Source organism: Monodon monoceros, unplaced genomic scaffold, assembly GCF_005190385.1.
Source record: "Monodon monoceros isolate NGI ecotype Baffin Bay Population unplaced genomic scaffold, NGI_Narwhal_1 Super_Scaffold_3, whole genome shotgun sequence".
Lineage (NCBI taxonomy): Eukaryota > Metazoa > Chordata > Mammalia > Artiodactyla > Monodontidae > Monodon > Monodon monoceros.
Window position 1 is genome coordinate 78,277,212 of NW_021703780.1, and position 13,803 is coordinate 78,291,014.

A 13,803-nucleotide genomic window follows, 5' to 3' on the forward strand; every position below is an offset into this window, starting at 1 on the left:
TACGATAGCCAGGACACGGAAGCAACCTAAATGCCCATCAACAGAGGAATGGATAAAGAAGATGTGGTACATATACACAATGGAATATTAGTCATAAAAAAGAACAAAATAATGCCATTTGCAGCAACTTGGATGGACCTAGAGATTGTCACACTGAGTGAAGTCAGACAAAGACAAATATCACATGGTATCGCTTATATGTGGAATCTAAAAACAAAGGGTACAAATGAACTTATCTACAAAACAGAAATAGATTTACAGATGTAGAAAATAAACTTATGATTCCCAGGGGTAAGGCTGGGGGAGGGATAAATTGAAAGATTGGGATTGACATATACACACTACTATATATAAAGTAGATAACCAATAAGGACCTACTGTACAGCACAGGGAACTCTACTCAATACTCTGTCATGACCTATATGGGAAAAGAATCTAAAAAAGAGTGGATATATGTACATGTATAACAGATTCACTTTGTGGTACGCCTGAAACTGACATAACATTGTAAATCAACTATACTCCAATAAAAATTTTAAAAACTATACTCCAATAAAAAAAAGAAAAAGAGAGAGGAACAAAGAAAAATAAATATACAAAACAATGGCTTGTGATAATAACGATCATGATAAAAGCTATTAAGAAGTGGGGTGATGAAGCAGAGATTACATAGGAGTGCTGGGGGCTACTTTAGATAAGTAATCAGAGAAGCCCTCTCTCAGGAGGAGCCCTGAATGAGACCGAGCCAGTCAAGTGAAGAGCTGGGGAAGAGTCTTCCAAGCAGTGGAAACAGAAAGTGCAAAGCCCCTGAGACAGAAGGGCGTAGAGTAGTGAAGGCACTACAGAAAAGAAGCCAGGTGGCCAAGCACGGTGAGGAAGGGACAGGAGTGTGAGACGACGCTGGAAGAGTGGCCGAGAGCCACGTTTTGCATGCACACTGCATCGACCAGGTTCAGGAGAATTAAAAGATAAAGGTTTTCAAAGCTTAATGGGTTTTAAAAGGCACAGTCTGATTTACACTTAAAGGTATTGAAACAGAGCAGGACCCTATGGTCCTTTCCCCACCATGTCCTCCACCTGCCTTTTGTCTATAGTAAAACTTTACTCAAAGAGTAAGTTTAATCAGAGAAGTGAGAAAATGCAGAAGCTAAGGAAAACAGTCAAACAGAACCAAATAATAACAGTTTAGTCATTAAGCAAAGTCAGGGACCTTTAGTTCCTTCTCAAGGGCTAAACATTCACAGTCATATCCTTTAAGCTGGTTTGTAGATACAGAAACCCACAGCAGGTGGAAGAAGCTAACTACATGATGACCAGACTGCAGCCATGACAGAAGCTGCCACAATTCTGAGAACTGGTCTCAAAGAAATGGGAACAAACTGACCCTGGAACTGAAGACTAACTGTACTTGAAACAATCGCGATGACGCTGGTCCGACCACTGCTTGGCCAATTTCAAGATGACTGTCAGAGCTGACTGTGCTGTTTCTGCATGTAACCCTCCCCCCTCTGGCTATAAACTCTTGCCCCCTGACTGTCTGCTGCGGGGGAATTGGCCTTTGGACATGAGTCCCCCCTCCCCCCAGGATGCCCTCCTCTGAAATGAAACAAACTTTCCTTTCCACCAACCTTGCCTCTTTATTAGCTTTTGAGTGGCAAGCAGCCAGACCCCACTTTCGGTAACAGTATCACTCTAGCTGCATGTCCCTTTGTATAAATACATAAAGTATAAACATAACCTTTATTCTAAAGAGGTTAGCATTTAGAGAAATCAGAAGGCATTTTGAATGCATTTCCCAATATTTAAATAAAAATGATCTTAAAGGAACAGACATTCAGAAAGCCCCAAATAGCTACCTGATAACCAGTAAGTACAATAATGGATTTGGGTTTAAAAACAATGAAAGATAATAAATCTACATACCTCCTCGTTGCACTAACAATGTGACCTCACTTCCCTTTGGACATTCGATCAGCATGTCCACAACTTGGTTGTGAGTCAGAGCCTGCACGTTCTTCTTATTAACTTCCACTATAAGATCCCCTTCCTTCAGGCCTCGGCACCTTGGACTGTCGACAATCTGTTTCACTCTTTGGCCGCCACCTCCAGGACTGTCCGCAATAGTAAAACCAAAGCCCATTGGCCCTTTGACTATATGAACAGTTATGAGTTCTGGCTGAGTGGCTATGGAGGAAGCCAAAGAGACAGTGTCATTGGGGTAACCATGGGAACCGTTTGAAGCCACGTCTGCAGGGCTGCTTGGCCTGGCGTCCTTCATGCCATTGACTTTGCCTGTTTTACTACTGTGACTAGCCGGCGAGTCATAGGTCTCTTGCCCATTCACAATAATTGGTTCTTTATCCAAAATGGCCACAGAGGTCACTAAACTCGTGTTGGGGTCATCTGGGTCAAAAGGCAATGGATAACCTCGGCAGAGTTCAAGGTCCACGCTGGCACCGATGGGAATGGACTGGAAGATTTTCACAACTTGTGCGTGCGTGTGTCCCAAAACACAGGTGTCGTTCACACTCACAATCACATCTCCTGCAAAAGAGTTGACGGTTACAAAAACAGTGCCCAGAAAAGTTATATCAATTTTATACTATCAAATCCTACCAATAGGAAGCTGAACTGAAACTCTTTGGGGGTAGTACCGTAAAGCACAAAGAGACTGCTTCTGTTAGGTATTTTATGCTAATCAGGCATTTTTGTAGCATCTAGTGTCTTCCCTGCTAATGAGAATATAATGATCATTGAAAGAACATTGGAGCTTTCTTCTGAAAAAAATTCTCACTATACAAAACCAAGGTGAGAATTCATTTATTCAAATGGATCTACATTTTTGGTAAATTACTGCCTTACTGTACTCAAGAGCACCCTAACAGTCCCCCAAATGGGGAAATGTTAAAATGCTTCAAAGCCTTTCATTTACACCAGGGAATGCATTTACTTAGTGCAGGAACCTTGTTCATTCGCCAAGTTTCTAAAGGACACTTACAAACTTATGAAATCATGGTGTCACCTGGTCCTGACCACACAGGACCATGTGGTGTCTCATACCTGTTTCCATCTTGCCGTCCAACGCGGCGGGACCATCTAGGACCAAGCTCTTGATCTGCAGAAACTCGTCAGGCTCATCCCCTCCAACGACCGTGAAGCCAAAGCCACGACTGCTTTTCCGCAGCTTCGTGTGAATGAATTTGCCTTTCAACTCTGAAGGGTTTCGTGTAAAAAAGGGTTTGCCTGGATTAAAACAAGAAATGTATAAGGAACATCACCAGGAGTGAAAAGATGAATTAACTAAGAAATGATAAGAACTTAGAGCTAACTTCTCCAAGCTCCTGTGCTGGGGCATGTGGGCACAAAGGTGCCCTAAGAAAGTCCTCTCTTGATTTCAGTACTAAGGGAGTTCCTAGGCCCCTTTGTGTAAGGAGGGGGCTAGGGTACATAGTGTGTCAGCACAAAGATCCAAAAGAAAATGTAAGAGAAGGATGACATTGGTGTCCATCATCTGACATGGATCCCTAATTTTAGTTCATGTAGTCTGACAGCAAACTACGTGAAGTTCTTCAGAGAAAGAGGAGCGGGTCTTTGCTTGGTGTCTTCTGTTTTGTCATCGTTTATATTTTACAGTATGGCTTCCAATATATTGCCTGGTGCTTGGCTTCCACTTATAAAACCAATTAAGCAAAAACTTTAGCTTTCAGACAAACAGAAAATTCATTCTCAAACTAAATAGATAATACTAGGAGACATAGTATAGTCACAAAGCATAACTTGATAAAAATGGAGAATCACTATATTAAAAATTAAAGAGTCATAACTCTACTGTGAATTGAATTCTAAAATTCACCTGATTTTTCCTGTTCATTTGCATCGCTTAACAATTTGTGGAATTGCCTAGATATGTCTGCTGTTAAAACTTAATATTTAAAAAACGTTTAGGACATGTGGCTTAGAATATTTAAGGAAAAAGAAAAAAACCTGAACTAAACAAAACAGTAACAAGAGCCAGATGGCTCCAAATTCAGTTGTCTTATTTAAAATAAATTAATAGATATACAGCTTCCAAACATGCTACCTAAGGATTTATTGGGTTTTCTTGATAACATTCACAAATAACATTTTGTACACAAACCCAAAATTTTATTTTGGGTTTGGGCATTTCTCTGTAATTAAGAAGCTCATTGGAATTTCCCTGATTACCCCCGGTAGTGAACATCATTCTATGCTCAGACTCTTTCAACTCTCCTAATTATATTTCCCATCTCCCGCCCTGGCCACAGCTTCTCCACATGCCCTATTTCTTTTCTATCAAAAATGTTATACAAATAAATAAATAAATAAAAATTAAAAAATAATAAAACAAACGAACAGGAGAAAAAGTCTCCATGTCTCCATATACCCCTGCACTACCAGGCTGGCACCCAGGAAGGAAAGTTATTTTTGGTCAGCTGTATCTTTTTTAAAAGGTCTCTGGGAACACATACAATCTTTAATTGCACACTTCAAAAGTTTCTGGCTCTTAAGAAGGCTGTTTTAAATTGCCTGGAGTCACAGGTCTGCTCACTCACCTCCTCCTCTCTAGAGCAGTCCCAAGGCTGGTGGGAAGCATGACAAACTACAGCCCCGTCACCGTGGCTAATGAAAGGTGAGACCTAGCAGGATTCACCACGCGAAGTCGTCTGCCAGAGCACCAGGGAGGTGATGTCAAGTGCAGCCAGGGCTTGTACTGAAACAGTTGCTATGGTAATTACTAGATGGAAAATCGAGGACCGTTGAGATAACCCCCAAATTTTCCTTTATGGGATATGTGAATAGCAGACATTTTTGAGGCAGAGGCTACTAGGGCGAGCTCGAAGGGAAATGTATTTCACTTATGCAAAGACATCAATGGCATCACCTTCTCAGTGAGGCTTTCTCTGTCCACCGTATTAAAAACTGCAATACCTCCTTCAACATTCACAATCCCCCTTACCTGCTTTATTTCTGTTGTTAGCACTTACCACCATCCCACACAGTATACATCTTACTTATTGGTTGGGGGTTTTGTCTCCCTCTCCCGAGCCCCTTGCAGGAGGGGCACTGCACATGCCCACCCACACAACACTAAAATGGAAACCCCATAAGGATTTCTGCTTGTATATCCAGTGTCTAGAACGCGGCCTGTTTCATTGTATGTGCTCCAAAAACGTGTGTTGAATGAATGAATGAACAACAGTGCAAAGAAATGAGATTTAACGTGTTGTTGAGAAGGCAGAAAGAGGTGGTTGAGTGTGTAAGTTTCCCACCCTGATTACAGGCAAAGTTACAAAATGTAAAAATGTATCTGGCAGATTATCTGAATGAAATGTTTTAAAGCCATTAGCATATTTTGAGCTCAGAATGTTTTCAGCTTAAGAGACATGAAGAAGACATTGAAATTACACCACTGACTTCCTGTTTCAACACTTAACTAGGGAGGGAGGATCAGAGGGTTTCACATTTATGCACGTTTTATTACGTTTTATGTATGGGTAGATCATCAGTTATTGTAGTTTTGGAAAAGAAATGCTTTTCTACCCACAAGCAGTGGAATGTGGAGCTCTCTGCTGCAGCCCTGTGGCACGTGTCATTTTCTAAGAGATGCTAATCTCTTTACTAGTCACCACTTGTAGATGTGGTTATGTGTGAGGATCACCTGGGCAACTTTTTAAAGATGTACTCTTTAAAGATGTAGGGGCCGCCCTGGACTCAGTGAATCAGGATCTTCTGGGTCTCGGCCCAAACATCTACTCTTGAATAACCCATAGGCGCTTGCTTCTCTGCCAAGCTGCACTATTCCTGGTAATACTGTTTGAATACCCTACACTAGTGCTGACCAAGAGCACGTCCTGTGATGCAGGAAATGCTCTGTATCTGCACTGTCCAACATGGCAGCTGCTGGTCACACGCAGCTCTTGAGCCCTTGAAACATGGCTAGTGGAACCGAGGAACTGAATTTTTGAGTTTTTAATTGTAATGAACTTGAGTTTAACTGGTAACACGTAGCCAGTAGCAGCCAAACTGGATGGCACACATTGAGATTATGCAATGAAGTATCCCACAAAAAACTACAACAAAAAGGTGTTAGCCAAAAGTTAAACTGTTCCTAATGACAGCTAGGGTTCAAATCTGTGCTCTACTACTTCCTGGCTGTGTGGCTTTGGGCAAGTTACTAAACCTCTCTCTGCCTGAGGGTCGGATGCATAAGTGGAGGTAATGAGGGTACCAACCTCAACATTCACATGATGGTTCTAAGGAAGAACTGTGGACAGATAACATAGGTAAAGTGCTTAGGGAGGTGGCTGCTGCATAAAAGAGCTCAATAAATGTAGGCTATTATTTTGATGATGGTGGTGGTGAAGTGGGTGGGGTAAACGGGCAGCTACAAAAATCTCTCTCTGAGTATTAAGGTGGAAGATGGAGAGATTTCCCAAGAGCAGATCTCTTTAAAATTATCATTTGCTAGGATGAGAAGTACACTCTTGATCAGAAGCAAGTTCAGTTGAGCAGTGAATGTAGCAAAATTAATACCAAACAATCTAACCCTATTAGCTGTACAGCTTCTTCCTGAGAGTACTGTCAGGAACATAGACCAGGATGCTTAACCAGCAGGCAGGGAACTCAGAGTTGTAACCTATGATGATAATATCCAATTTAATGTTTCTCACAATTGCAGCTTGGAGTCAAAGGGTATAGATTTAAACTGGCTTCTGTGTCCATTATATTCCAAAGATATGACTATATGTGAAAGACAAGAATCAATGTAGAGACTATGGAGTAGAAGGGTTTTAAGAATAATGACTAGTTCCCACAGGGAGTTCAGTGAGCCTCTCCCAAACCCTAACCACTATGGGAGCCTAGAGGACTAAAGTAAAAAAGAAAAGGAAAAAAAGGCCTAAAACAAGAGAAGAATCTGAGATAAAGTTCCTAATAGAGATCAGTTCCATCTGGACTCTTAACTCAGCTGGTGCACTAAGCATATGGCACCCAGAACCTGAAACTTTAAAGCTTTAATTGATTTAATCTCTAAGACAACTCTTTAAGGAAGCTAGGCTGGTTATCATGGATGTACATACGTTGTTTCACACAATAATAAATTTAGCAGAGGCGATTAGGTGTAGTTCGGGGTATCCCCCAGTGGTAAATAAAACCAGTCTCCTGCCTCCACAGGATTTAAAGTCTGAAGAGGAAACTGTTGTTAGATAATTGAACACAAATAAACACTAATTATCAACAGTTAAATTCTGGAAAGAAGAAGTTTAGGATGGGAAGAGTGAATAAGACAGGGGAATCCAGCAAAAACCTTAGATGAGTAGAAGTTAGCAAAGCAAAGAGTGGGAGGAAAAGACAGCTGCACACGAACAGCATATGCAAAGGTCCTGATGTGGTCCATAGTTTCGCTGATTTAAGGAATTGAAAAGAGGTTCAAGGAACTGAAAAGTTAGTGTAGCTAACTTACCACGAGCAGGAAAATAAGACAACATGAGGCCGCAGAGGAATTTCATATTTAAAAAAATACAAAGCAGGCCACAATCATGTTGATGTGAATTAATGTTATTATCTTCTATGCTCTATCTGTATTAAAACCATTAAGACCATAGAAAAGTATGAAATTATTTTATATAAGTTGATATTAATACCAATCTCATTATAATATCAGCTAAAAGGGAAACAATTTTTCTTATGAAAATTATAATGGAGGAATGAAAATTAGGGAAAAGAGTTACTCTACTTATCTTTTAATGTCTAACACAATTATTCATTTCTTTTAGAATGTAGAGAGAAGGAACACAAATTTTACAGTTTTTTTTCATGGTTCTGTAACACAAACTCTTCAACACTATCAAATATGCTGCTTGTTCTATTTTTTTTATTTAAAAGAAAAAAACTAAACAAAAAACCCCAAAACCTTTTCTATCCCGTAAGAGTAATGGGGCCTGAAAGTAGCAAGATTCTGGAGCTTCCAATTTTCAAAAAGGAATCTCTGTAGGGGATGCATACTACTTGTGAATGTAAATAAGTGAGACCCAATGAAGCAACGTAAAACATGCATAAATGCCCAAACTGCAGCAAGAAAAGAGGTTAGAGTTTACAACACAATAATATCAAACCATTTTACATTTACAAGAAAATCTTAGTCAAAAGCAAATACGCTGACTAGAATCTTGAAACACCTAGTGTTGAATTTTCAGTGTATCTTATTTAACACAATATTAAACATCTGTGGTCTCGAAATCAAGGATTCACAACTCTAAGATGATTTTGCCCCCACCCCCAGGGGCATTTGGCAATATCTGGGGACTTGTTTGTCACAAAGTGGGAGGGATTCTCCTGGCACCTAGTGGGTAGAGGCCAGGAACACTGCTCGGTGTCCTACAATACATACAGGACAGCCCACAACAAAGAACTGTCTAGGAACAATTCTTTGGAATGACTTGGGCGTTACAAGATTCCACTCTCTAAAGTTTCTTTAAAAAAATTAAAATTTTGAGCCAAATTAGGATGCAATTATAAAAACACTTTACCCTGAAGTGGAGCTTCTCTGGCCTGCTCCGGATTGCTTGGGGGGTGGTTTGGAATAATAGGAGGCACGAGCGATGAATGATCTTCTGTCCATTCTACAAGAAGACAAGAAACAGTTTGCTGTTCTTCCTTCCATTTGCTTACGTAAGATTACTTACGTAGGTCGCCTTACTTAGGATTCACCTTCTTCTTCATTATAAAACTTAATTATAAAACTACCCAAACCTATAAAACCAGAAGCAGAGAGCTTCGAATGAAAAGAAACTGGTATCTGACCCCACTCTATGTTAAGGATAATAAGGTCCCTCCCACTGTGTGTGTGTGTGTGTGTGTGTGTGTGTGTGTGTGTGTGTGTTTCTGTCACAACCAATTGTTGTGACAGAACCAATACAACCAATACAACCAATACAACCAATACAACTACTAAAATCTCCAGCTCTCTCTGGCTGGAGAGTACAAAGTGAGATCAAGTAAAAAATATCAGGAAAGATATAGAGTTAACTAAAGCTGGCCCAATATTGGAGAAACTTCTCTAATGCAATTTAGACCTAGGCTGGGCTGCTGAAGCCTGCTTGTCTGGGGTAGTGAAGGTGGATTGTATCAGTTTACTAAGGTGAGATCCCCTATCATCTCTCAAACCCGAATGGGACCCATTACTAAAACTCCTGAGTCCTAAGTCGTACTCACTTTGGAGGCCCAGAAATAACCCACTACGAGTGACCCTTGAGATCTACCCCAAAGTCACTTTTCCAGCTAAGCTAACATAGTCAGTTGTATATGTACATCAATTTTAACACTCATATTTTAATTGTACACTCCCATTCCCCAAACTCATAAAAAAATTTTTAAATAGAAAGAGATTAAGGTAGAAAGGAGACCTTTTCAATGGGTGAGTATACTTACACACACATAGACACATACAAACACACTCTCTCTAAAATACAGTCTATGGCAGTGGTTGTCAAACTATGACTTAGAGGCCAAATTGGTCCTAATGTCTATTTTTATAAAGCTTGTAAGCCAAGAATGGTTTCTACATATTTAAATGATTGAAAAAAATCTAAAAAGAATATTTTGTAACACATGAAAATTACATGAGGTTCAAATTTTAGTGTTCACACATAATGTTTTACTGAAACACAGCCATGTCCACTTGTTTACATACAGTCTGTAGCTGTTTTCATACCATACGGGCAGAGATGAGTAGTTTTAATAGAGACTGTATGAATAGCAAAGCCTAAAGTATTTATTATATGGCCATTTACAGAAAAAGTTTGCCAACTTCCATGCTATGGTCTATATTTATTATATTCAATATTATAATAATAGAAGTATTATACTTGATATTCATATACCTGATATTCACATATTACATTGAAGGGGTACTAAGCCTATTATTTTTAAAGATTGCAATGAAAAATGAGGAAACACCTAAGCATCTATTAATAAACAGATGGCTAAATGAAGTGCAGAGATTCATAAAAGGGAATAATATGCAGTCATTAAACGTTACAAGGTAGGAAACCTTCAAGATGGCGGAGGAGTAAGACATGGAGATCACCTTCCTCCCCACAAATACATCAGAAACACATCTACATGTGGAACAACTCCTACAGAACACCTACTGAACGCTGGCAGAAGACCTCAGACCTCCCCAAAGGCAAGAAACTCCCCACGTACCTGGGTAGGGCAAAAGAAAAAAGAAAAAACAGAGACAAAAAAATAGCGATGGGACCTGCACCTCTGGGAGGGAGCTGTGGAAGAGGAAAAGTTTCCACACATTAGGAAGCCCCTTCGCGGGCGGAGACGGGAGGTGTCGGAGGGGAAGCTTCGGAGCCACGGAGGAGAGCACAGCAACAGGGGTACAGAGGGCAAAGCGGAGACATTCCTGCACAGAGGATCAGTGCCGACCAGCACTCACCAGCCCGAGGCTGGTCTGCTCACACGCTGGGGTGGGCGGGGGCTGGGAGCTGAGGCTCCGGCTTTGGTCGGATACCAGGGAGAGGACTGGGGTTGGCTGCGTGAACACAGCCTGAAGGGGCTAGTGCACCACAGGTAGCCAGGAGGGAGTCCGGGAAAAAGCCTGGACTTGCCTAAGAGGCAAGAGACCACTGTTTCAAGGTGCGCGAGGAGAGGGGATTCAGAGCGCCACCTAAACGAACTCCAGAGACAGGCGCGAGCCACGGCTACCAGCGCGGACACCAGAGATGGGCATGAGATGCTACGGCTGCTGCTGCAGCCACCAAGAAGCCTGTGTGCGAGCACAGGTCACTCTCCACACCTCCCCTCCCGGGAGCCCATGCAGCCCACCACTGCCAGGGTCCCGTGATCCAGGGACAACTTCCCCGGGAGAACACACGGCGCGCCTCAGGCTGGTGCAATGTCACGCCGGCCTCTGCTGCTGCAGGCTTGCCCCGCACTCCGTACCCCTCCCTCCCCCTGGCCTGAGTGAGCCAGAGGCCCGGAATCAGCTGCTCCTTTAACCCTGTCCTGTCTGTAGGAACGCCCTCAGGCGACCTACACGCAGAGGCAAGACCAAATCCAAGGCTGAGCCCCAGGAGCTGTGCGAACAAAGGGAAATCTCTCCCAGCAGCCTCAGGAGCAGCAGATTAAATCTCCACAATCAACTTGATGTACCCTGCATCTGTGGAATACCTGAATAGACAACGAATCATCCCAAATTGAGGAGGTGGACTTTGGGAGCAACTGTAGACATGGGGTTTGCTTTCTGCATCTAATTTGTTTCTGCTTTTATGTTTATCATTGTTTAGTATTTAGAGTTTATTATCATTGGTAGATTTGTTTATTGATTTGGTCGCTCTCTTCGTTTTTTTATATATATATAGATAATCTTTTTGTTTTTCCTTTTTTTCTTTTTGTGAGTGTGTATGCTTCTTTCTGTGATTTTTTTCTGTATAGCTTTGCTTTTACCATTTGTCCTAGGGTTCTGTCCTTTTTTTTTTTTTTTTTTTTAGTATAGTTTTTAGCGCTTGTTATAATTGGTGGATTTGTTTTTTTGGTTTTGTTGCTCTCTTCTTCCTTATTTCAAATTACTTTTTATTTTAAAAAAAAAATATTATTTTAATAACTTTTCTTTTCCTCCCTCCCTCCCTTCCTTCCTTCTTTCTTCTTTCTTTTCTTTCCTCCCTTTTCTTCTGAGCCGTGTGGCTGACAGGGTCTTGGTGCTCCAGCCGGGTGTCAGGGCTGTGCCTCTGAGGTGGGAGAGCCGAGTTCAGGACATTGGTCCACCAGAGACCTCTTGGCTCCGCATAATATCAAATGGTGAAAGCTCTCCCAGAGATCTCCATCTCAACACTAAGACCCAGCTCCACTCAACGACCAGCAAGCTACAGTGCTGGACACCCTATGCCAAACAACTAGCAAGACAGGAACACAACCCCACCCATTAGCAGAGAGGCTGCCTAAAATCACAATAAGGTCACAGACACCCTAAAACACACCACCGGACGTGGTCCTGCCCACCAGAAAGATCCAGCCTCATCCACCAGAACACAGGCACCAGTCCCCTCCACCAGGAAGCGTACACAACCCAATGAACGAATCTTAGCCACTGGGGGCAGACACCAAAAACAACAGGAACTGTGAACCTGCAGCCTGCGAAAAGAAGACTCCAAACACAGTAAGTTAAGCAAAATGAGAAGACAGAGAAACACACAGCAGATGAAGGAGCAAGCTAAAACCCCACCAGACCAAACAAATGAAGAGTATAATAGGCAGTCTACCTGAAAAAGAATTCAGAGCAATGATAGTAAAGATGATCCAAAATCTTGGAAATAGAATGGAGAAAATACAAGAAACGTTTAACAAGGACCTAAAAGAACAAAAGAGCCAACAATGATGAACAGCAAAATAAATGAAATTAAAAATTTTCTAGAAAGAATCAACAGCAGAATACCTGAGGCAGAAGAACAGATAAGTGAGCTGGAAGATAAAATGATACAAACACATGGAGAGATATACCATGTTCTTGGATTAGAAGAATCAACATTGTGAAAATGACTATACTACCCAAAGCAATCTACAGATTCAATGCAATCCCTATCAAGCTACCAATGGCATTTTTCACAGAAGTAGAACAAAAAATTTCACACTTTGTATGGAAACACAAAGGACCCTGAAGAGCCAAAGCAATCTTGAGAATGAAAAATGGAGATGGAGGAATCAGGCTCCTGGTCTTCAGCCTATACTACAAAGCTACAGTAATCAAGAAAGTATGGTACTGGCACAAAAACACAAATATAGATCAGTGGAACAGGCTATAAAGCCCAGAGATAAACCCACCCACATATGGTCACCTTATCTTTGATAAAGCAGGCAAAATATACAATGGAGAAAAGACAGCCTCTTCAGTAAGAGGTGCTGGGAAAACTGGACAGCTACATGTAAAAGAATGAAATTAGAACACTCCCTAACACCATACACAAAAATAAACTCAAAATGGATTAAAGACCTAAATGTAAGGCCAGGCACTATAAAATTCTTAGAGGAAAACACAGGCAGAACACTCTATGACATAAATCACAGCAAGGTCCTTTTTGACCCATCTCCTAGTGAAATGGAAATAAAAACAAAAATAAGCAAATGGGACCTAATGAAACTTAAAATCTTTTGCACGGCAAAGGAAACCATAAAAAAGACAAAAAGACAACCCTCAGAATGGGAGAAAATATTTGCAAATGAAGCAATTGACAAAGGATTAATCTCCAAAATATACAAGCAGCTCATACAGCTCAATACCAAAAACACAAACAACCCAATCCAAAAATGGGTAGAAGACCTAAACAGACGTTTCTCCAAAGAAGATATACATATTGCCAACCAACACATGAAAGGATGCTCAACATCACCAATCATTAGAGAAATGCAAATCAAAACTACAATGAGGTATCACCTCACACTGGTCAGAATGGCCATCATCAAAATATCTACAAACAATAAATGCTGGGGAGGGTGTGGAGAAAAGGGAACCCTCTTGCACTGTTGGTGGGAATGTAAATTGATACAGCCACTATGGAGAACAGTATGGAGGTTCCTTAAAAAACTAAAAATAGAACTACCATACGACCCAGCAATCCCACTACTGGGCATATACCCTGAGAAAACCATAATGCAAAAAGAGACATGCACCACAATGTTCATGGCAGCACTATTTAAAACAGCTGGGACATGGAAGCATCCTAGGTGTCCACTGACAGATGAACGGATAAAGAAGATGTGGCACATATACACAATGGA

The 13,803-nt window shown here is 41.2% G+C and overlaps 1 protein-coding gene across 17 annotated transcripts in view; it reads right to left on the minus strand.

Annotated features, from left to right (window-relative positions):
• The window catches only part of MAGI1 (membrane associated guanylate kinase, WW and PDZ domain containing 1), a 616,517-nt gene that overhangs the window by 78,252 nt on the left and 524,462 nt on the right, over positions 1-13,803 (minus strand). For all 17 annotated transcript variants that reach the window (XM_029243082.1, XM_029243088.1, XM_029243078.1 and 14 more), the window contains 3 exons: positions 8,550-8,642; positions 3,061-3,243; positions 1,924-2,544 (listed from right to left, as the gene is read on the minus strand). In XM_029243082.1, coding sequence (XP_029098915.1) covers positions 1,924-2,544; positions 3,061-3,243; positions 8,550-8,642 — 897 coding nt within the window. The remainder of the gene's footprint in view (positions 1-1,923; positions 2,545-3,060; positions 3,244-8,549; positions 8,643-13,803) is intronic.